At 38.8% G+C, this 24,814-nt stretch overlaps 1 protein-coding gene and 1 pseudogene across 1 annotated transcript; one reads left to right on the forward strand and one right to left on the reverse strand.

Annotated features, from left to right (window-relative positions):
* Positions 1–467: 467 nt before the first annotated feature.
* LOC144636757 (MAM and LDL-receptor class A domain-containing protein 1-like) lies at positions 468–24,394 on the reverse strand (annotated as a pseudogene).
* LOC144636768 (uncharacterized) lies at positions 6,056–13,027 on the forward strand. The gene is made up of 3 exons (XM_078495965.1): positions 6,056–6,677; positions 7,372–8,025; positions 8,895–13,027. The coding sequence occupies exons 1-3, from the start codon at positions 6,056–6,058 to the stop codon at positions 13,025–13,027; spliced, it is 5,409 nt and encodes a 1,802-aa protein (XP_078352091.1).
* Positions 24,395–24,814: the final 420 nt, after the last annotated feature.

The following is a 24,814-nucleotide window of genomic DNA, read 5'->3' on the forward strand; positions in this document are numbered from 1 at the left end:
GCTTTTTTGATACAAAATGAAAACCCAGAGAAGATTGCAAGTGATTTGGATCAGATACCTAAAACACTGGTCGTAAGTAGTAATTTTTTCTGACGGTGAATTGTTTGAACCGCGCACGCATCCCGGTTCGAGTACATCAATTTTGTTTTGCACGCTGCTGGGAAATGATTTAAAATAATTTAAAGCCCGTTTAGCCGGGCTTAATAAAGAAGCAACGACAACAACAACGAGACAACAAAAGAGCGACAAAACATGGCCCCCAAGAAAGTGTTTTAGTAGTGCGTCTGTAAAATCTGGGGAAAAAAACGCGAACGTTATGGGTCAGTTAGCGACGATGTTGCCCTGCGTTGTACAATCGTAAATTCATTTAACACTGATCAAGACTTACAGTAAAGTGAAGAAATGATCCTCGCAGTGAATTGCAATTAAAGAAATTGCAAAGAAAGAAACCAGAAAAAATTCTGACTTCAACGAGAAGCCAGAATTTTTCTGGTTTCTTTCTTTGCAATTTCTTTAATATACTTTACCTCAAGACTTACAGTGTTATCCAAATAAATGGTTAACTTCGCTTTTTTCCAGTATTTACCATGGTTTCCCGTCTCGTTGAACACTGTCACATTGCCGCTGAAGACTCTAAGTGTTCCCACAGTGTCTCCATACATGTGATAATAGAACTCAAGACAAGACAGTTTTCCATTTCCAGATACAGAGAGCTCAAGCTTTGCGTTATCACCTGGCACTCGGGGAGAAGACGTCTCGATGTACATAAAGTATCCTGTGTATATAAAAAATCTCGATGATTTGGTAAGTGCAGAATGCAATATGGAACAATTGAAAGTATGATGTTTTATATACGTTCGTGTTTATTTGCTTTATTTTACTTTCGGAAAAACTGTTCACAGGCTACTTGTATTCTTTCCCAGGTGTTCCTTACGCTAATCTTTGCAAACGTAACACGACACTTTTGTTCGTTTGTAACAAAATACTTTTGTCTTCCTTGAAAATGCGATAACATGAAACTTTTGTTTTTTGTTTGTTTTACGGCGGCATCGATGACATTTGTTTAATTTAATTAAGTTACGGTTTAGACTGCACGAAAGACGATTCTCAAAAACTAAAGAAACAAATCTAATCAAAAAACATATTTTTCGACAGGTTTTTTAAAACGCAGTACAGCTAGGATATTTGTTTCCTGGTTATCAGGTGTTCACGCCGAAAATCCCGGTGCAAGTTTTTGCATACCTAATTACGAAAGCGCTGTGAAAGTCTCAAAATCTAATTTAATTAATTTGCGGTTTTTACTTGGCGCCAAGAAGTCTGCAGGAAGCCTACCGCAAACACGCAATACAAGCGATGTTCATGATAGTTCCAGAAAACAACGTAGACTAATCTGCGCATGCGTTTGGTGTAAATTACGTTGAGTAGTACCACAAGGAGAGCAAAGGGTTTTCTGAAACAAATATATACGTTTGAGATCTTCATATGAAAGTAACGTAGATGTGCTCCAGGTTTTACCTAGGGGTACGGTCAGGTGCTTCCCACCCCCACCCCCTTCACAAGGAATAATTAATTAATTGATATTAATTAATTAATTTGTGATTAAAAGTTTACACTGTAGCGCTTTAGGGGTTTAGGGGTTTATCACACGACTGCCCACCAAACCATCACAAAAGTGCATTCTGCACTAAAAATATTGGCTGACCTTCAAAAAGCACAACAATAGCCCTTATGCATGTTTACGTCAGACTGGTTAGTTTCACCACCAAGCCTCGCTTTCAAAGCGCAAACTTGTAAATTTTATCATGAGCGAATTCCCAGAGCAGCAATGTTGAAAAGAAAACCCACGTGAAAACTGCATGAAGGTGGCAGAGGGTTGAGAATAATTTGCGTAAACGAGGCTTGGTGGTGAATTTTGAGCATATGACGTTATCATGCATAAGGCCTATTGTCAGTTGTTCATTTATAAAATAAAAAACAAATGTCTTCTCTTTTCGTCTTATTTTGTTGCATGTTTAAATCTAATCAATATTTGTATTAAAAACAAAAAATCGAACAAACGAACAACAATTAAAGGAAATTGAATACTGATATTACTCTTACCTAATCCAGTAGTATGATCACCATCTGGACCTGTGTTGGAAGTTGGTGTTGATCCTGTATGACGTGTCCAGTCAAAGATATCTGAGTAAGACTGTCGCCAGCCATCACAAAGTCCGCTGTCAAAGTCGCAAGATGTACTGACTAAAGTGGAACGAAATTAAAACAACCGTCACGGATGTTACATATTTATTGGCGACATTTGTATATCGAGTTATAGAAACACGAGTGGAAGTTTGGGAGAACGAAAAATGCTCTGGGAATACGAGCCAAAGTTCTCCCAAAGTTTCACGATAGTTCCTATAGAAATACAGGGAAAATTTTTTCTCTTTCTTTTCAACAAAACATGTTAATTTCCTTCCAACAAAACATGTTAATTTCCTTCCAAGCATTAAGTTACATTTACATATATTTTCACTTCCCGCAATTAGCAGCACTAATGGCGTGGTGACGTAATGATGGCAAGCAAAGAGAATTTAAATTTTGATAATCGAAACAAGCGAGTGAGTTTCCTTCCTTTTCTCGCTGTGTTTTATTGTTCTAAGCCATTTACATATATACTGTCATTTTTTTATTGTTATAATTATTTATCTTGTTATCATCAAATTTCTAAGCGGCAACTAACAGACCGAAACACTCTATCGTTTTCATTGTTCACTACTAAATTTTCTTCCGTGCACCCATTCAAAAACGAGCATCTTGAATTATAATTAGTATTTTTTTACCTTTTTGGATAAAAGACTTACCTGTAATTGAAAGCCGAAATCACAAACGAAACAAAACTAGACAAACTGATGGCGCTCGGAACGATCGCACCGGTTTTGTTGACTTTTGAAGCATTTGACCGTAGCAAATGGTTCCCACATGACGTGCTTAATGGGAAAGAGGTAAGACGTGTTTTGATTTAAGTTCTACCTGAACTCCTCTGCTCCCTCTGTTGCCCATGCAGAAAATCAGTGCCACCTAAATATTGAATATGTGCTGACTTGCAAATGTTTGCTGTTATGTTATCGAGTTTTTAGTTGGACAAAATACTCTCTTTGAAGTTTTGTTTGATGGTCTGATCTCTAAAGCTGCAAGGTATGCATACACAAGCTTACATTAACTTCGTCTGTTTAAGGTTTCACTCTTTAGATTAATGCTATCTTTAGAGTTGTGAAGAGGACAAATAACTTCTGCTATGAAGCGAAATGAAACTTACTTTCGCTCTGTTGTCATTTGCACTTGGAATTATTTTCGGTTTTCCAATAATTATGTTTGGTCGAAGCTATGCAGTCCTCTCGCTAGTTCGATTACAGAATTGTTTGCGACAATATATTTGACTATTTGGTCTGAAGATAGTTTCTAACTCTCTTTAGGGAGTTCGCAGCTTGGTGGTTAATTGCGGAAATGTATTACGAAGCGGGGGTTAACCCAAAATTACAATGAGAATTGCAGTAGCTGCTGAGAGTATATAGCTGATCATCGGTTGGGAGGGCTCTTTGTGTGTAGTATTGCAGAAACAAACTACTTTTGCTAGTAGGACTAAATAATTTATGCTTGCCAACTTGAGAAACGCGAGAAGTTTTTTTTTGTGTGTTTGGATAACACTACACTAATGCAATGGTTTGGTTTCGAGTGGAGGTGAGACATGCAAATTATACGGTAATGGGCTTGTTATTGTCTAGAATATTTTTAAAAAAAAATGAATGAGAAAAATTCTCGTGCCTGAAATCGTCAAATAACTTCTTTTAGTATCACTTCCTAGACATCCTCAAGACTAAATACAACATTGAACTGTCTTTTACTCGTTAAAGAGTAAAAGACAAAGAAAATATCACTCGTGAACACACTCACTAAATAAAAATAAAGTTCTACATCATAAAGTTCTACACGTTATTTTTCGTAATGGCGTTTGGCCATGCGAAATTTGGTCTTGAATCATCCCTTTGGCTATCGATCAGCAACCAAGATTAATAACTACATGTACAATTTGTTCGCAAGCGATTTTAACCACTTCTACATGATTATTTATCTGAGATTTTACCATAGTTAGCTGAAAGTTGCAGACACATTTACTACTTAGTGTCGCCTTTTACAATTAAAAGCCAAAAAGGTGCTTTGTTGGGTTAATATAGTCATGAAAAATTCCACTCCAGAAATTAAAAAAAATACTCCAGAAATGAATTAACACCTGTTATATGCATTAGCAATGCAGGGGATTCATTAAGGATAAGAGCAGGTGGGCATCAGGGTTTTGCAGCCTGGCAAAGTATTCTCAAGGCCCTACCCTCTATAAGAACATGAAGTCGGTTAAGATGTTGAAAACAGCCAGGTTATCCAATGTATCTGACACTAGTTGTTACAGTACCTAACTAACGTAACTCGCGAAGTTAGATTTTTAAAGGGGCAGTGAGTGAACAAGTTTGAACTCAGTCTTGATAAATCAACTAAAGTATTCAGCTGAAGTGAACCGCAGATTGATTTAAGGCTTTTAAAAACCCTCCATTCCTATCTCTTTCGACTCTGATAGAGGTCATAGCCGAATCGTTTTGCTCTTGAGCTGCAGGGAAGGGTTCTCTAAGGAGAAACTAATCTTACTGGCGTCTCCTCGACTTGCAATTGAAAATACAAGCCTCAGAATCACTCAAAAATTAAAGCCACCATAAGCATATATGTTGTAGGTCAAATATTATTTCACGTTAAATCTTTTTTCAACCTTGGTTAATCTGTTTTAACTTAAAAGTAACACTTTCTTAATCACTTGAAACAATTTAAATTTATTAACTTGGATTTCTTTTTTATTGAGTTCAACTTGTTTTATGTAATATTGTAAGAGTGTTATCTTCAGGCTGAAACAGATTACACCTGTGATGCACAGTGGCTATGTGTCTTTCGACATGCTAAATAAACAAGACGGATCAAAATGAACCAGCAACAACCCACTAGCGTGACCTTCTGAACTTGTGGGCTCATTTTCATGAAACAAAGACGGGTTCACATTGGTTTTGATTAGCCCATTTCAAACAACACGTACATCAAAAGGCGATGTCGAAAGATGGATGTTAAAAAATAGCTGCTTTGCATTAGGTGATGCATGTAAACTGAAAGCGGGTGTAACCTTGGTTGAAAACATATTTAACCTGAACGCCAATTTGACCTACAACATATATATCGTTCTCCAATAGTTGGCATGTCATTTGAACACATAATTGACTCAACAGTTGGTTATTGCAACACTAGATCTTATTCTGAAACAATAGTCCAGAACTACATTTCCATTGTTTTCCTTTTCTGCAGCTGACAGCCGCAGAAATTTATTACCTGTGGTTCTGTGGCCATGGCAGTTTTTGACGATGCCACACATTAAGGATACATACTATATAATTTTTAGGTAACTTTAAAGAATGACTAAGTTTCATATTGGACAGTATAATTTTTTGTTTTGTTTCCTAACAGTACAGTTTATGGACTGCAAGTCAATACTTGCCTTCTGAAGACAGTCTGCAGTTGAACAATGTAGCACTATTTCTTAATTAGAGGTTAGTTCAAACTGCATTCAGATTTTCCGAAATGTTATATATATATATATATATATTTTCCTTAACTGGTCACAGGAAGGCACTATAAGTTTATACATGTTGTTATTAAAAACTAGCAATGGTATATTGCAATTCTTGAGTTTTGATTGGTTAACGGGCAATGGTATATGAGCTCATATACCATTCACCACAAATATGGTAGCCGATACGCGTCAATGAAAACAACTGGGGAGCTCAAATATTGCAATTCTCTGGGCGTTTTTTATAAAACAATTATACCACTCGCACTTGTTGGATATGAGATCTCATATCCAACGCACGCACGTGGAATAATTGTTAATAAGTTTAGTTACTCAAAAATCTATTTTCCTTTTTTATCTTTTTCCAGCCTTGCATTTAATCTGTGACAACCATTGTAACAGGTTTTTAAACTAATGATGATGGTCTCTGAAGAGGAAAAGAGATGGCTTGTTGTTGGAATTGCCATGAACAACGTAGCAGCTCCAGTGTTAAGAGATTTCATAAAACAAGGAATGGACACTTCTTATGCCAACCTGGACATATACTGCAGAAGTCTGACCCCACATTGTACCCTAAAGACACTGACATACCATCATGTCAATACTGATCCAGGGTTTAAACACTTGAAATTTCAGAATGTTAACAACAATGTTCATTCGCATGGCAAGCATAAGAAGCTCTACAACTACAATATAAACAGTTCTGTAGACTTGGCCAAGTTGTTTCTGCCAGATTATCTTGCTGAGTTTTCAGCCTTTGACGAGTCACTGGACATGAGTGCCATCCTTCGCCTGTTGGGATTTAATAATCCTGCACCTATTTTCCATTCCCCAGATCCTTTGATTTCTATTCAGAATTCAGCTGATGATGTCAGGGAAAATGTCAGGAACAAGTGGGGCCATTGTAATGTCACTGACTGGACTGAAGTCCTCTTCAATGATTGTTTCTCCAAACTAGAGACCTTGGTGCGAAGTCTAGGACTGACTGGTGGTAGAGAGAAGGCCAACTTGGATCAACTTTCGGATTGGAAAACAAAAGGTAACCATAATTAACCTTAGAACACACTTGGTCAATGCTTGAATTAAAGTCAATGAGGATTCAACTCTTTGAAACTCCTACGGTTATTTGACACGGGCTTACAGAAAAATACATGACAGTTACGCGAGTTTTTAAGCAACCATTGAGTACCCAATTAGAGCCTTAACATCGTATTTTGGGCTCAGTTCTAAGATCTTTTTTGTGGCAGATAGAACTGAACAGGGAACAAGAGAATTACGCGAGTTTCAGGCATAAGCGATCATTAAGAAGCAACCAATCACAGCCATAACATGTAATTATACCACATGATGTAACTGATCGGACAAAACCCATCAGTTTGTTGCGGTATATAGCAGTTTTCATTGTCACATTGTGTTTTGGCACACCAACTTCACGATATTTTTATTCACCTCTAGGGTACCACACCTCATCCTCTAAGATCCTCGCCACAACTCATTCCTACCAACACCTCTTGAAATCCTATCCTCTACTACCCCTCGCCCCATTCTCAGTCAAGCTAACCACAGCCCATCCACAACCACCCATACTGCACCAAATCATAAACAACACCTCATCCCCCTGCCACACCTTTTCCTCCACCTGCCTCCTTTCCTCGATCAGCCGGATCAAACACTATCTCTGACTAAATATGATTTCCTTTTTGTGGAGCCAATGATGTCTTGTTTGATTCTAGGTTGCCAGCTTTGTATGGGGCATGCTGTGGATCAAAATCTTCTTTCTCTGGTGCAACAAGATGTTAAAGAACTATTTAAGAACTACAAGAAAACTGAAGCGGAACAAACAGCTATTCAAGAATCACTGTCTCAGCAGAGAACACAGCAAATGGAAATAGAATCTTCTACAAGAGTTCAGTTGGAGGAACATGGTGAGCAGTTGGCAGCAGTGCTGGAGTGGAAAGATAAGCGGATGAAAGAGAATGGAGAAATTTTGGAAAAACTCGTGTCAATTAAAGAAACTCTCAGTGAAGAACTATTAACCCGAGCTGAAATGGTGGACAAGGTGGGACAACTTGCGCGAGGTTTTACCAAGACAGATGACAAAGTGAAACAACTGGAAAGAGGGTTTGCCAAGACAGGTGTCAAAGTGGAACAATTGGAGCAAGGATTTGCCAAGACAGATGACAAAGTGGATCAACTGGAGCAAGGGTTTGCCAAGACAGATGACAAAGTGGATCAACTGGAGCGAGGGTTTGCCAAGACAGGTGACAAAGTGGAACAACTGGAACAAGGGTTTGCCAAAATAGAACAAGATGTGTCTGAGACAGGCGACAAAGTCAAACAGCTAGAACAAGAAGTCAGAAGTCGAAGAATGAAAGAAATCAAACCAGGTTAGTTTTGACGTTCCAAATGAGATACATGTTAATAATTTTGTCGCTGAGTTGCTCTCTATAATGCTCATTTCTAAGCAGAAATTTAAATTTAACTCAAATTTGAACAGGTAACCGGGAATGTTTATTGTTGCGGGAAGGTGATTTGAAACTAAGAAAAACTTTACGCCGTGTGGAAAACATACAAAGGCACCAGTAAGCGAGAACTTATCTGTAGCAATTTAGTTACATAATTGAAACAAGCTAATATAGCGCCTCTTCCTGCAGTGTGTGTGTGTGAATGCACAAACAGGCAAATGTGTCCCATCTCAACCCATCCCTCGAAACCTACGACTCCCCCAACCTTTATTAAATTTAACAATGGGAGGATTAAATCACTCTGCCCCCAAGACACGTTCTTGGACAGCTTTCTTTGTTTTGAATCGATTTTGTTTGTAGTACTTGGTTTAGATGGTAGTTTTAAGATCGTGTTTTGTACGAAAAAGTTAAGTAATTGAATCTAAACAGGTTGGCCAAACTTTTAAACACCAAGCTATTTTAAAACTAATTAGATGATGCCATATTTTTAATGAGTTAAGACGGTTTCTGCTGAACATTGGAGAAATTAACGCAAAAATATACAGTTGATGTACCAAAAGACTCATAGTATAATAACAGTTTAAATAAAGTAAAGAAAACCTTAGCGAAACGTGAGCTATCGAGCTGCCCCCGCGAGAGAATTTTCTCGAGAATGTTTTCAGCTAGAACTTAATCGTATATCTGTTTTTCATAAACTGCTGCTGTTTTTAAGGAAAAGTAAGCCAAACCGCAGAATATCATTACCAGTTTGTTTGGTTAACTCATAATTTCTCTTTTCTTTTTCTTATCAGAAGCTTCCCCAGTAGAAACATTCGATGTGAAATCCTGTAGAAATAAACTTGCAGAGCATTACAAAAGAACCGCCACGGTGCCCACCTCTGTGTGGTCTAAAACATCTCCTGTGGACATTCATCAAATCTACACTCGACTGACCTGGGTGAAAGAGGAACAAACCCCAGCTGGGTCATCACAATCTGAACTGATCCATTATACAGATGTGTTCATCAGAAACAACAACGGTGTTGTACCAAAGAGAATACTCGTTCAAGGGCAGACGGGGATTGGAAAGAGCACATTCGTCAAGAAACTGGCTGTGGACTGGGCTGAACTTCATAACGAAAGGACGGGAGACAAACAGAAAGATGCATTCAGGAGGTTCGAAGATCATGGAAACAAGAGCGAAGATAATAAAGAATCAAGTCAAGATCATGAAGACACATCAGCTGACAAACGTGGAGACATGAGCGAAAACCAAAAAAATGCCTTGAAGAAGTTCGAGCTTGTTCTTGTCATTAAACTCAAGGAAGTTTCCAAATGCCGAAGCCTCAGAGATGTCATAAAGCACTCTAATGTTTTTCCTGAAGAAGAGACAGCCCTGATGGAAGGCCTGCTTAGTTACATCACCAAAAACCAAGAGAAAGTTCTGCTGGTGTTTGATGGTTACGACGAGTACCGCTGTGGCCGCGAATCTGAAATTTACGAGATATTCAGAGGAAACCAATTGAGAAACTGTTGTGTCTTGATAACGACTCGAATTTCCAAAGCTGATGAGCTGCGAGAATTTAAAGACGTGCATGCTGAGATCACCGGGTTTAGTAAAAAAGACAGGGAGGCCTTTATGTGCAGAATGCTTGGTGACAAAGCGGAAGCAAGTAAATTGAAGAGGCACCTTTCGCGGGAAAAGCTGGCAGACCTCACAAGAGTTCCATTGCTTCTTCTCTTCTTTTGCACCTTGTGGAAACAGGGAAAGTTGAAAAGCTTTCCTGAAACGAAAGCTAAATTGTACTTGAAAATCGTCGAATATGTTTTACATCACAGTCAAGGTAAAAACGACCCTTCTCGCTTTGGTAAAGTACAAGAGTTCGAAGAGATCCTCAGTGAAATCGGAAAGGTGGCCCTAGAATGTCTTCTGAAGGACGATCACGTGTTCGAGTATGATCAACTGTCCGCTACCATTTTTTGTGATTCAAGTCTCATTATCGGCTTACTACAAGTCACCGAGTACGCAGAGAATCTGCGACCAGCAGGGATGGTGTCTTTTATTCACAAGAGCATTCAGGAGTTCTTAGCGGCGTGGTACGTCACCTACAGATGTGTCCCTCAGGGAAGTCTCGGTGAAATTGAACAACACGTTCGCACCTTGGAGGATTGTAAGGCTTTGAAGAATGTTTTCCAGTTCATTTGTGGTTTGTCTAAGGGTGGAGCATTAAGAGTTTTCCAGCACTTGACATCAGTTCGAATCTCAGACTCTGAACTGGATTTATCGAAGGCAGTTCCAAGTGAAGAAAACGATGCAGACGTACTTTGTGATGGCACTTACAGGCAAAGGTCGTTCAGTAACTTGGTTTTCGAGCTTTTTCGAGAAGTTGATTCAAAAGCTGAACTCTTAAGTAATTGCTTCGATTGCTTAAGTGGGGTCATCCTTGTTCCAGCTGACAACAGATCGCTTTCTAAACTTCCACCTAAAATGAAAGATTTCACTAACCTTGTTCATTCCGTTGCTTTTGTTTTTCCTGAAGCTGTCGTTTGGGTGTTGAAGTCGTTGGAGTTTCTTGATTGTTTACATGTCCCACTCAAAATAAGTGAGAGTTCTAAACTTTACAACGTGGGAGACTTTTTAAAACAGTTTATGGATATCCAACACTCCGGCTGTGGTTTCAGATGCGTCTTGTGTTTCCGTAACGGCAAATTTCAGTTTTACATGACAAATTTGGAATTGCATTGTGACGACCATGCCAGACTGTTTACGGAAACGTCTGCCACATCTGTCCCATCTCTCTCCGCAAGTTTATGTTCAGAAGAGCCGTGTTTAAAATACTTAAGACATGTACAATGTTATCATCGACTGAGTAGCCAAACAATGAAAGCCCTTGGTGTGCTGATGAGAGATTGTAACCATTTGAAAAGTATTGAAATTAAGAAAAGTGATGACTCCGTATGTGATCTTTTGGAACAAGTACCAAACCCCAGTAAATGTTCTTTGAAGATTGGCTCGTCGAATATGCGCAGGAATTCTTGGCTACTACGATTTAACAACATCATCACTCTTGATCTTGACTTGAGTAATTGTTGTTCTGCAGCAGTGGACACACTGGTTTCAAGTATCACACACAAGACTCTCGAGAGGCTGGTACTGAGAGGAATAATCCTGACTCCAGCAGCAGCCGTGGCGCTTGGTCGGTCACTTCCTGAAATGTCATCTTTAGAAATACTCAAGTTGACTGGGAAGAATGGAATTCTGACAACTGAGGAAATGGAGGCGCTGTTTGGTGGATTAAACAAAACATTGCCTTTGTACAAGCTTAGTTTAAGCCGTTTCATCGTGACAAGTTGTCTTGCTTCACTTACTCAAAGCTTCCGGTTTTTCCCAAATTTGAGAAATTTAAATATTGGAAGGTTAAACATGGATGAACGTAACACATGTGTTCTGCTGGAAAGCTTAAGGTTCATTCCAAATCTGGAGAAGCTGAGCATATGTAAACCTCCTGGAAATGCTCCTCATGGTTGTAGCTGTGCAGCAGAAGCAGTAGATGACACAGTCATCAGTTTCACGCACATCAATCGCAAGGAAGTACTCCTGAAAGGAATAAGCCTGACTCCTGCAGTAGCCGCGGCCATTGGTCGGTCACTTCCTGAAATGTCTTCCCTAGAAACACTTGTGTTAACTGGTGAGTATGGAAACATCGTGCAAGCTGAGGAAATTGAAGCAATGTTTGGCGGATTTAACAAAACATTGCCTTTGCGCAAGCTTACTTTCAGTGGTTTCAGCGTGAGAGGTTGTCTTGCCCCACTCATCAAAAGCCTTCGCTTCTTCCCCAACTTGACAGAGTTGTCTCTTGAAGAGTTCAATGCAGATGAACGTGACTTGTGTGGTGTGCTGGACAACTTAAGGTTTATTCCCAACCTGGAGAGACTGATCGTACAATGCAGTCCTCTGGGTCATGCCAGTTGCTGCACAGCGGAAGTTAACACAGTCAGTAGTTTCACGCACGTGAATCTAAAGGAACTGAAACTGAGTGGAATAAGCCTGACTCCAGCAGTAGCTGCAACGCTCGGTAGGTTACTTCCTGAAATATCGTGCTTACAAAAACTCGTGTTAACTGGGTTTGACGGAAGCATTGTGCAAGCTAAGAAAATAGAAGCGCTGTTTGGCTCATTTAACAAAACATTGTCTTTGTACAAGCTTACGTTCAGTGGTTTCAAGGTGAGAGGTTGTCTTGCTTCACTCACTAAAAGTTTGCGCTTCATTCCCAATTTGAGAGAACTGAATCTTGAAAACTTAAACCTGGATGAACATGACCAGTGTATTCTGTTGGAGAGCTTTGGATTCATTGCCAAGAATGTAATGGAACTGAGCATAGCGTGCAAACCTGTGGGTCACTCAGATTGCCGCACAGCAGAAGTAAACACAGTAGGTACACGTAGTAATAAACGCAGGAGTCTCAAGAAACTGGAACTAAATGGAATAACCCTGACTCCAGCAGTGGTCACGGCGCTTGCTCAATCACTTCCTGTTATGTCCTTAAAGACACTGGAGTTAACTGGGGAGGATGGAAGCATGTTGCAAGCAAAAGAAATGGAAGCGCTGTTTAACAAAACATTGCCTAAGTTGTACAGGCTCACTTTCCGTGGTTTCAGCGTGAAAGGTTGTCTTGCTCCACTTACCAAAACCTTTCGCCTTTTCCCTAGTTTGAGAATGTTACATCTTGAAGAGTTAAACTTGGATGAACAAGACATGCGTGGATTGCTGAAGAGCCTTACATTTATTCCAAATCAGTTGAAAGTGCACCTATTCGGAAATCCATTCAACGGCGCAGTTAGATTTACTGCTAATCGAGACCAGCGTTTAGGAACCACAGTTTGTTTTTCTCGAGCAGATTGTTCAGAAGAAGACCTGAGTTATTTTCAAGGGACCTCCAGATAAACAGTACCTCAAGTTAATTTGGTTATGTGGTAGAAGGAATCTATCAACGCTTCATAACTAAATTCATAGCTAAATTCGCACGCGCAGACATCGCGAAAGTCATGGGTTCGAAACTGCTGTTGTAAAGTCCTATCACTGCTTGTTAAGGATATCATACCTCAGAATTGACCTTGCGTATTGCGTCTGCAACGCAGGCTACCGTCGCCCAACAGCGTGTGAACACAAGACCTGTATACACCTAAAAAAACTCATCGTTACCTCTTTCTTGGTTATCTTCTGCTATTTTTTCTTTAAAAATAGAGAGAGAAATCCCATATTTCACGCAATAGCCAACACACAGGGGCTTTAGAAATTTTCACGGATATTTATCCTTGGACATAATTGTATTTCACCGTCACTCCGCGAAAATGTAAAATCGTCATAACTGTGTCCCGCAGATAGGCACAAATATGGCGGCCGGAAATCAAGAAAAACATAATTTATTCCTGCTATTGAAGCGACCACTTCACCCTCACAAACTAGCAAACATTCACATAAACACTTCTTTTAATACGATAACTGTTCACTGCGAAAAATCACAGGATGAGACTTTTCTAACATACGCGACTGTCTACTCGCGGCCATCTTGATGTCATGTGGTGTGTACATTCAAACATTAAATTTAAGTTTTTTAAAAACGAAGGAAAAGAAAACTTGTAAGAAGATATATATTTAGGACGTCTTTTAGCGATAAAAGATAACAACGCGATTAGGTTCCTGAAAGATCACAGCTTTCCTTAAGCTTCAATTTCGGAAAACTGTTCGCTTTTCACGGATTGCTTGAAAAAGGCTTATATTGTGGCACACAGTAAGTTAAATGGAGGTAACTTTGTCAGTCAGTCTTACCCGGGCAGCTTCCATTAGCTGATGGAGACATCATCGATGGCTATGTCACCCGTGTATGAAGATCCTACTACTCCTTCAAATATCACCTAGAGAAAAAGTATTTAAAAAAGCAGTCCTTAAATGAGGTTTTTGTAATCATTCAGAATATTATCCAAACTATAACAAAACACTCAAATCCAATTGGAAATCAGCAAGCCCTATCTGTTCATTCAATTCATTGCACAGTTTACTTAGCATGCTTGTCATCATGGTGTATTGCGGTGTTGCAGCAAATGGATTAAAATTCAGTTTTTGGATCAACAGTTCGCGACAAACGTCTGGGGACACTTAAGGCTGGTTCTCATATGATCGCCCCGATCGTCTCTGTCGCTTCTGTCGTTTGCAAGGTCTGAGGTGATTGGAGCAAGCAAACTTTTTGAAGCGACAGAAGCGACAGAGACGATCGGGACGATCATATGAGAACCAGGCTTTACCCCCTTTCTTCATCTGTAAGACATACATTTATACATTTCTCACCTTTCCCCTTTTTTACTCGTGAATGTAATGAAACGACTATGGTTATGGAAAGTGATATGCAAATTTTCACTCGGTCAGTCGGTCGGTCGGTCGATGGGCTGTTAACATTAATTTATGAATAATAATTTATGCATTAAATTATGGGCTGTTAACTTTAATTTATGAATAATAATTTATGCATTAAATTATAAATTAATTTTCCTTGTTTTTTTTTTTAACTTTTTGTTTCACACTTCTGAGGTTTGAACCGGCGACTCCTAACATCAACTATGGTTTTGAAGACCAAACCCCTAACCGCTCGACCACTTCGGCGAACTAATCATTTGGGTTGAAAATTAGCATATAGGTTTCTTTGTGTTGTTCTTACCCGCTGACCGATACCGTAGGTTCAAAGTTTAATGGATTGTATGTATAAAAGCTTCTTCGAATGGCTCGATTTATAGCTCTTAAGAATTTCACATGACAAATAGAAGAAATAATCTTAGAGAAAATATGAAAATCTTCGAAGCACTGAACTGATATTCCGTGTTTTGATGGAATTTAATAGATTTTCCAGGCACGAACTGTGGACTGCGACTCTGTTGGGTATTAAAAGGTTGATTTCAGGACAATTGTATGAATAAAGTCCAATTTTAGCAGTCTCTGAATGTTTTATAGTTCCAAGCGTATTGTATGATAATCGATAGTCATGATACGTAAATAATTTATCGTAAAAAAGCTCGCCAAACTGACGAATTTTGTTGCCTTTTAATAATATACTGTATACAGTGGAACCTCGATTTAACGAACCTCTATATAACGAAGACCTCGGTATAACGAACGATTTTCTTCTGCCCGGCCAAAGTTACAGTAAAATGTATGGAGCAGTACCTCGATATAACGAACCTCGATACAACGAAATCCTCGTTTTAACGAACACAAACCGGGAGCCCAAACGTAAAATGTACCTCGATATAACGAATTTTTGTTAACACGCGACAAAACATGAATGTAAAACAGACCAACAAGGATGAAAATACTTCAATCCTTACAGGAAAACAACTTCAAAGACATATGCCCATACCAACGTGGAAATTAAACGTTAAAGCACAAGTGTAATTTTTGACAGACGTTCAGACAGTTCAGATCATTAAATACTGGGTAGTGCAACTTCACAGCGTTAAAAACAATTATTAACTATACCTCGATATAACGAACATTTTGGTTGTTTTTCCGCAAATTCGTTATACCGAGGTTTTCGATATAACGAACCCTCGATATAACGAACAAATTTCCCCAGTCCCTTGGCTGTTCGTTAAATCGAGGTTTCACTGTAGTACTTGATTTGCATCTCTAATAGATTCATAAAAAAAGGAGAAAGAAAAACAAGACGTCGTATAAAATTGTAAAATAGATTGTCGTAAAAAAAAAAAAAATTAATCGCCCCCGCTGAGAATCGAACCCGGGCCGCTGGACTGGAGGGCCAACGCATTACCACTACACAACCCGTAAGCAAGCCTACACTTTATGGTAGAAATTAGTGTTATATAACGAAGGCTTTTAAATGGATTACCCGCGTCCGCTGTAAACACAAGGAACCAACGTGATCATATCTCCCTTCAAACAACTTCTATACTAACATGCCGCTCACAAAAGGACAGAATCATTTCATAGCTCTACACCAATACATTTAGTATTCTCATTCACGAGTGGGCTAACAAAGCGCCTTTGATTAAACTTGTGGAACGTTATCGTTGCTGTAACTTTACTATTAAGATGACTTACATCTCGGATTGTCGAAATGCCAGTCACCAAGATAAGCCCTTATCAAGCCCACCTTCACTCCCCTTCTCTTTAACAAGGCGATCACAATTGACGTACTGTTGTTGGTCTGTTATTTTATCTTTGTTTTTTGTGTTTCAATTTTTTTTGCTCAACGTTTTTACAGTTGTGTATAGTTGGACACAGGACGATGTTGGCCATTTTCATTTATGTTGTTATTCGCACTAAATTTAAACAACTCGTACTCCAGCTTCAAAATCTTGCTATTTATTTATAAATCATTCACATGATTGTAGACGAAGTTGAACTCCACTCAGCCAATTATCATTAGGTAGGACTACCATTAACACTCTCTGATACCCGGATGTCACAAATGGCGTGCGTGACAACTCTTCTCTTATATTTTGTTAAAAGAAAGTCACAATTAATATTCATTAGATAGCTTTAGATTCAGTTTTGGAAAAATTAATTGGTCTGCGCACTTATCGGAGACTTTGTTTGTTAGCTAGTAAGAATTTCTGTATTCATTTGTTTGTCCATCTCTATTGCTGTTTCTCTTTCAAAACGTTACTTGGCCGATTCGTGCTTGAAATTTTTTCATAATTTCCGCTCCTTTGTATCGTTTAGAAAATCCCAGCAGCCATGCATGAAACTACGCTACACAAATGCATGGTACTCACGAAAAAATCTTACCGTTTTATTCAAAGAAATAGTCCTTTTCGCCTCCATCCAGTCTTGACCACGGTTTCCCGTTTCGTTGAACACTGTCACATTTCCACTGAAGACAGTAAGTGTTCCCACTGTGTTTCCATACATGTAATAATAGAACTCAAGACAAGACAGTTCTCCATTTCCAGATACAGATAGCTCAAGCTTTGCGTTATCACCGGCGACTCGAGGATAAGACGTCTCGATGAACATATAGTGTCCTATGCATATAAACAATATTGACTGACCTTCCGAAAGCAAAACAATTGTTTGTTCATGTATAAAATAAAGAACATAAAGAACAAATTCCTTCTCTTTTCACAAACAACTAAAGATCAAAGGAAATTGACTACTGATATTCCGCTTACCTGACCCAGTAGTATGATCACCATCGGGACCAGTATCGTCAGATGGTGTTGATCCTGTATGACGTGTCCAGTCAAAGACATCTGAATTAGACTGTCGCCAGCCATAACAAAGTCCACGGTCCAAGTCGCAACTACCTGAAATACAAATAAAAACACCCGTCATAGATGTTGCGCCATTTTTCAGTTTTTAATGACTAAATCGTGCACCAATCAGAACTGTCTGGGCAACCTCGTTCCCAGGGCTTTTCCCTTGGTAATTTGGAACAGGCGTTCCAAATTACCAAGGGAAAAGCCCCGGGAACGAGGTTGCTGTTCAGGGTTCCTTGTTTCCATACCGCTGGTCAAGGGAAACGAAGAAGACTCTGGACACAAGTTTGATCGAAGACTTAGTTCAACATATTAAGTGCAATTACCACTTTGCAACCAATTTGTTGACATCTGTTGATTTCCAAAACGTTTTAGGTCATTTAGGAACTATTGTAATGCTTTTTTATGCGTTAGGAATCTCGTAAAAAGTTTTCAAAATGAGCTAATGTCTTTATAGGACATTTTTCCCTCTTCCATTTTACGCTAGATTTTTCTTAGTCACAGTCACCAAATCCTATCGTCCCAAATCCAGCTCTCATTTTACCCATTCAGGACATTTTAAAAAAACAGCGCTCACGGGCTACAAGTAAGGCTGTCTCAAAGATGCTCGGCAACTTTTGGCCACCCTTTCCTATTTCGAGCAACTTCTTTCCTTTCGAGCACTTTTTGGCATCCTGAGCAATTTCTTAACCGACGTTTTCCGTAGATTGTCCGAGTCTTGTTCGAAGGCCATACGAAGGCCTCCAAGCATTTTTTGAACTTTTCCGAAGATCAATGAAGTTTGCCGAAGATTTCTAAGAAAGTTCCGAAAATGTTTTAACTTTCGGCTCATTGAGCACTTAACTCGTTTACAGACATGGCGTCATCGGTATCTTCACGATTGTTCTCAGTGAAAGAAATTCTTGTAATACAAAAATTTTGGCCTTAAAATGTTATTAAGATACCTCTGTTGCAGTGAAATTGCTTGATCTTAGAAATCTTACCTTCAAAGGGAAATAAGCAAATATTTGGAGAATTATTTTTAATAAAAAGTAACATTTTGGAGCAACTTCAAGTTCGAGCAACTCTTTGTCTTGAGTTACGTGACGTGACGTAACACGAGAATAACCTATAGAGAGCTTGGCGAAGGGTAGTACTTCGTGTAAGACTTTACGGAAGGTAACAAAGTGACAAAGTGACAAGGAAACAAGGTATCAAGGTACCAAATACACATTTATTGTAAATTGGCTGGACATTATGTGTGTTTTACTCCAAGTACAGTTTTTAGTCATTGATTTTAAACGCTGAAGACAATCTATGCGGTGTTACTGCAAATGCAATTGCTTCATATTAATTCTTAACGCTTGGGACATTATGTGTGTGCTTACACCACAATGGCTCCTTTGTAAGATCTGCAAAAACGTCAAAAATACGATTAACAGATTTTATCGAAGTGAGTTAAAAAACAGATATCAATTTAGTTTAATTAGTATCACACCTTTGCAGTCCGACAATAAACTCATTGTCTCCAAACTCGTGGTCTGTGGTTAAATGTAAACAATCAGTTGATTCTAGCATTTGTTACAAGATGATAGCCGTTGTAAAAAGCTGTTTAAAAAAGTGTTTCGACTGAAGTGAGGTTGTAGGTGCTAGAGGGTCTTACATACCGAACGAGAAAAACTTATGGAGATTACACTGGTCTTTCTTCTGGACACATCATGAAATCGCAGCACTACATGCTAAACATAGTTTTTCCGAAGATTGACCCGAGAGTGACCAGAGTTTCGTATATCGATTTCCGTATATCGTGTTGTGAATGTCACGCTACAATATAACGCAACCGTTATCGAGCGACAACATTTTTTACTAGATGAATAGAGTTCTAAAGACGAATAATGTATTTGGTGTACGTGAATAGTCTAAATGTTCTCTAGGTTAGCTGTACGCTTGACAGTAGCCAGCGAAGTCCCCGGCAGGAAACAAAAAGACGCGAAAAGCGATCAATTTTTAAATAAACTCCAAAAAGTGACACAAGACACTAAACCCAAAAGAGCTTTTGATTGGATTTTGTAGCAGCTTTCTTAGAAATTTCAATTAATTTTTGGGAAAATTCCGAACATCTTTAGGACAGTCGTACCTGCAAGAACATTCACCGATAATCAATCTTTATATTAAAAGCAACTGGTTATGTAAATGGGGGAAACGTTCTTGGTGCATTCTTACGGCAGCTTCCACTGCTGATGGAGACGTCATCGATGGCTATGTCACCCGTGTAAGAAGATCCTACTATTCCTTCAAACGTCACCTAGAGAATAAGAGGTATAAGTGGTGATTGAATAAGGTTAAAGTGATTTCCAGAACTCTCCAAACTAGAACAAAAAAATCCCGAATCCAACTCAGATAATCAGCCAGATAGATTTGGCCATTTATTGGAAAGTTTACGGATTAGGAATGAGATGCTGTGGGAAAGAACATGTAAGAAACCAGTTGTGACACAGATCCTACATGGATCTGTGGCGGTGGATTGGCCACACCTTAAGAAAACTGCTTAACAACATCACCCAGCAGGCGCTACGATGGAATCCTCAGGGCAAGAGGAAGAGGGGTCTTCTAAAGAACTCCGGGCGACTTGGTGTAGAAGCTTAAATGAGGAATTCGAGCCACACTTGGGCCAAACAGGGAAGGCTGACGCAGGACAGAAGCCGATGGAGAATTGAGATCGTCAATGGCCTATGCTTCACTCGGGGTTAAGGGCTTGAGTGAGTGTTACGCTGTATGCCTGCCATATGCTTTGTTTACCTGCTGTTATTGCGCTGTTAAACCTGAATATGTTTACTTTATTACATGTAAGATCTAAAAACCATTTACAGTTAATATTGTTGCCTTGCTCCGCTCATTGAGTTAACTTTTCGTTGTGTCCTTGCTGTAGCTTGCATGTCGAAATGTTAGATTTGGCAAACTGTTGTTGTTCGTTTTGTTTATTCATGCTATTTGCATTACGCCTGTTACAGTTTTGGGTAATTGGAATTAAACGGATTTCATGTTTTCTAAATCATTTGGTATATTATCTTAGCCGTATTTTAATACGGCTAAGATAATTAATTAATAAAGTTTAAAAACTTACAGCTTTATTCAAATGAATAGTTCTTTTTGTCCTTATCCAAGTTTGGCCATGGTTTCCCGTTTCGTTAAACACTGTCACATTGCCGCTGAAGACAGTAAGTGTTCCCACAGTGTCACCATACATGTAATAATAGAACTCAAGACAAGACAGTTCTCCATTTCCAGATACAGAGAGCTCAAGCTTTGCGTTATCACCGGGCACTCGGGGAGAAGACGTCTCCATGAACAAATAGTATCCTGAGAAATGAGAAAGCATTAACCGCCCTTCCAAAAAGAGAATAAAATATTTGTTCATTTGTTAGCAAATCACACTACTTTTCCTTTTCGCCTTGGTCTGTATGCCTTTCAATGCATGTTACAATTTGTATTGAAAACAAAACAAATCTAACAAAGAATCAAGGAAAGTGGTTGACATTTCTGTTACCTGACCCACTAGTATGATCACCATCTGGACCTGTGTTGGAAGATGGTGTTGATCCTGTATGACGTGTCCAGTCAAAGACATCTGAGCTAGACTGTCCCCAGCCATCACAAAGACCACTGCTAAAGTCGCAATTAACTAAAATAAAAAAAAACAATACTCGCCACATAACTCTCTTAACATTGTTTCTTATTTATCAGTTTCAAAATTTATATCGATGAATGAGGAGGAGGCTTATTTTCGAAAGTGTTTCGAGAGATTTAGGTGGGGGAGAGGGGCTTATTTTCGAGGAGGGGGGCGCTTATTTGGAAGGATATTTGCTTCTGGGTTTGGGGGTTGGGCCTGGGGGGCTCATTTTTGGAATTTTACAGTATTGCATAGAGTAATAGTACTTCAGAACAGGCCAAGAGACAAATTCTGGAAAATTAAAGAATCACGACTAATCACATTTTTAGGCTAAGAGACTCCATCCAGGTATCTATTAAGCAATTTTAATTAGAAACTTCATACGAAGGACGATTCACGGTTCTATATTCTTCTCAAGCGCATTAATAATCCATCAGGTTAAGAGAAAAGAAATCACATAGGAGGATTTCTAAAGGTTACTATTGTTAGCGGCTACTAATTTTAGCGACTTTTTCTAAGCAAGATTTAGCGACTATTTAATTTAACGATTCTCTGAAAATTTTAACAATGAACAATATCGTAAACCAGTTTTTAATAAACATATAGCCAAGATGAACATAAATGGTTCGTAAAAGAACAAACTCACTTAAAATTGAACAAACATTTACATTGCTAGAAAGAACAATTTTAAATAAAAATGCCAGAAAATGGGTCCGGTATCCATTTTTAAGCGAATTTTTCAGGATGACTTTGTTTAATTTTGTTTGCCTTTGGGCTGGGGGAGCGCGGGGGGGGGAGGGGGGAACTTAAATTGAACGCGTCTTAAATTTGATCGAGACAAATTTTAGCGAGTACTTATTTTAGTGATTTTTGTCCAACTCACTAAAATCGCTAAAATTAATAGCCGCCAACTATAGTAACCTTAAGGTATAAAAAGACAGTGTTTCATCACATTTCCGAAATGATTGGTTTCTTAAAAAGGTTTTGATTTAACAAAAGAACCTGATGAGGTAAATGGAGGTAACTTTCTCATACAGTCTTACCCGGACAGCTCCCACTACTGATGGAGACATCATCGATGGCTATGTCACCCGTGTAAGAAGATCCTACTATTCCTTCAAATGTTACCTAGAGAATAAGAGGTTTAAAGGAGCTACCTCACGGACAACACATCTTGAAAACATTGCCAAAATTGGCAATTTTTTCATTCTGTCGATCGTAATCCGTCTTAATCTTTGTCAGTCGAAACCATCCTTGTTTATTTTTAGCGTTTTTATTACTCCTTTTTTTTTCTATGCGAAAAAGCTATTATTTTGAGGTTTCCTTCAATTTGAAATCGGAAAAATGACTTAAAATATCGCGACATTGCTCCTTTAAGTGGTTAGTTACTCTCCAAACTGTACAAAATTCCGAATCCAATTGATAATCAGTAAGCCATATTTGGCCTTTTATTGGACAGTTCACGCGTCATACCTGTCATGTGCATAATCTACGCACTGTTATTGTACTGTTCCCGTAAAATGTATTTATTTCCTCCAAGATATAAAAAGCAAACTTAATAAATCCTTCGTTCACCGAGTGAACGTTTCCTTGTGTCGTAGCTGTAGCTTGCATGACTCTGAAGAAGACTTCCGCTCAGATTGTCGAAATGTCAGTCTCCACAGTCAAGTGAAGAACTGTTGTTGTCATTAGTAAGTAAGTAAGTAAGTAAGTAGAGTAGAGTAAGTAGGAAGTAAGTAAGTGAGTGAGTGAGTAAGTAAGTAAGTAAGTAAGTAAGTAAGTAAGTGAGTAAGTAAGTAAGTAAGTAAGTAAGTATGTAAGTAAGTAAGTAAGTAAGTAAGTAAGTAAGCACGCAAGCACGCAAGCACGCAAGCACGCAAGCACGCAAGCACGCAAGCACGCAAGCACGCAAGCACGCAAGCACGCAAGCACGCAAGCACGCAAGCACGCAAGCACGCAAGCACGCAAGCACGCAAGCACGCAAGCACGCAAGCACGCAAGCACGCAAGCACGCAAGCAAGCAAGCAAGCAAGCGAGCAAGCGAGCGAACGAGCGAACGAGCAAACGAGCAAGCAAGCATGCAAGCAAGCAAGCAACAAGTAAGGTCAAACTCATTCCAGTGCCCAAATATTAGCACTTACTGGGGACACTGCATCTAAAATCTAAAAAATTTTCACATAAACATGTATGTACAAATTAAAAAAGAAGTAATGAATTAGAACATATACAATTAAGAATAAATAGATAAATATGAATTGATTAGGCAGCCATGTTACACTAGGTGTTGCATGGATTACAAGGGGTGCGGTTACTGCCGTTCAGTGATTTTAAAAATCTCTTTACTATGAAATGTTTTTTTGTTAAAAAAGTGCTAAAATGTTTTCTCGTTTAGCGAACAAGAAAACATTTTAGCACTTTTTTAACAAAAAAAAACATTTCATAGTACATGAACAAAGTGCTACACAGCAATTTATTGTTTTTATCGATTAAATCTTTTTGCAGTTTATCATTTTCTTGAAAGCTTTTAAACAAGGCGTATTTCTTTCGTTATTAGTTAGCATGGACCATTAAAATGGACCCAAGTATCTCAAGAAACGTTTTCCGTATTTCACCGTATTGTATCTTGGGATATCAAAGTCTGAGTTACGTAGGTTATATGTTTGTTATCATTTTTTATTCAAGCTTTTTGCACAAAGCTTGTTATAGCTATGCATAATTGGAATTAAACGGTTTTTCGTGTTTACAAAGTTATTCGGTATATTATCTTACCCGTATTACACTTACAGTTCCATTCAAATGAATAGTCCTTTTCACCCTTATCCAATTTTGGCCATGGCTTCCTGATGCGTCAAGAACTGTCACATTTCTGCTGAAGACTCTAAGAGCTCCCATACTTTCTCCATACATGTGATAATAGAACTCAAGACAAGACAGTTCTCCATTTCCAGATACAGATAGCTCAAGCTTTGCGTTATCACCGGCGACTCGGGGAGAAGACGCCTCGATGTACAAATAGTATCCTGAGAAAATGAGAAAACATTAACTTATTGTTCATAACTGTTTATTTGTAAGCAGTAGTTTAAGTTAGTTGTTTTCTTTTAGTTGCGCCCCCTAATAAGTATGGGTATTTCACAGGCTATAAGATTCCTTCCGGCGTTTCTTCGTTCCTTGCTTCCTTGCTTCCTTCTTTCATTCATTACTTTTTTCTCCCCTGGTCAGTATACTTTTCCATGTTGAAATTTGTGTTGAAAACAAAACATATCTAACAAAAAAACAGAGAAACTGTACCTGACCCAGTAGTATGATCACCATCTGGACCTGTGTTGGAAGTTGGTGTTGATCCTGTATGACGTGTCCAGTCAAAGACATCTGAGTTAGACTGTCGCCAGCCATCACAAAGTCCACTGTCAAAGTCGCAATCAACTAAAACAGAAAAAAAAACTAGTCACACATCTTTCTTATTTATATTCAAAATTTAGATCGATGAATGAGGAGGAGGGCTTATTTTCGGAAGGGTTTTGATAGATTTGGGTGGGTGGGGGGGGGGAGGGTTATTTTTGAGGGTGGTGCTTATTTGAAAGGATATTTGCGCATGCAAATTGGGGGCTTATTTTTTGGCCGGGGGCGGGGGGTCTCATTTTTTCGACTATTTTGCTTGTTTACAAGCAAAAGTAGGAGATTAGGAGTGGTGTAGGCAGAACTTGGAACCACATATTTGTAAACTCTCAAGGGACTTTTTTAATTTCTCAAGGGACTGTTTTAATTCCTCAAGGGATTTCTTTCCGCTCAGTGGGCGATGAAAGGGTCTCTTAT

This window comes from Oculina patagonica, chromosome 1 (assembly GCF_052425735.1).
Source record: "Oculina patagonica isolate OP01 chromosome 1, crgOcupat, whole genome shotgun sequence".
NCBI classification, from domain to species: Eukaryota; Metazoa; Cnidaria; class Anthozoa; order Scleractinia; family Oculinidae; genus Oculina; species Oculina patagonica.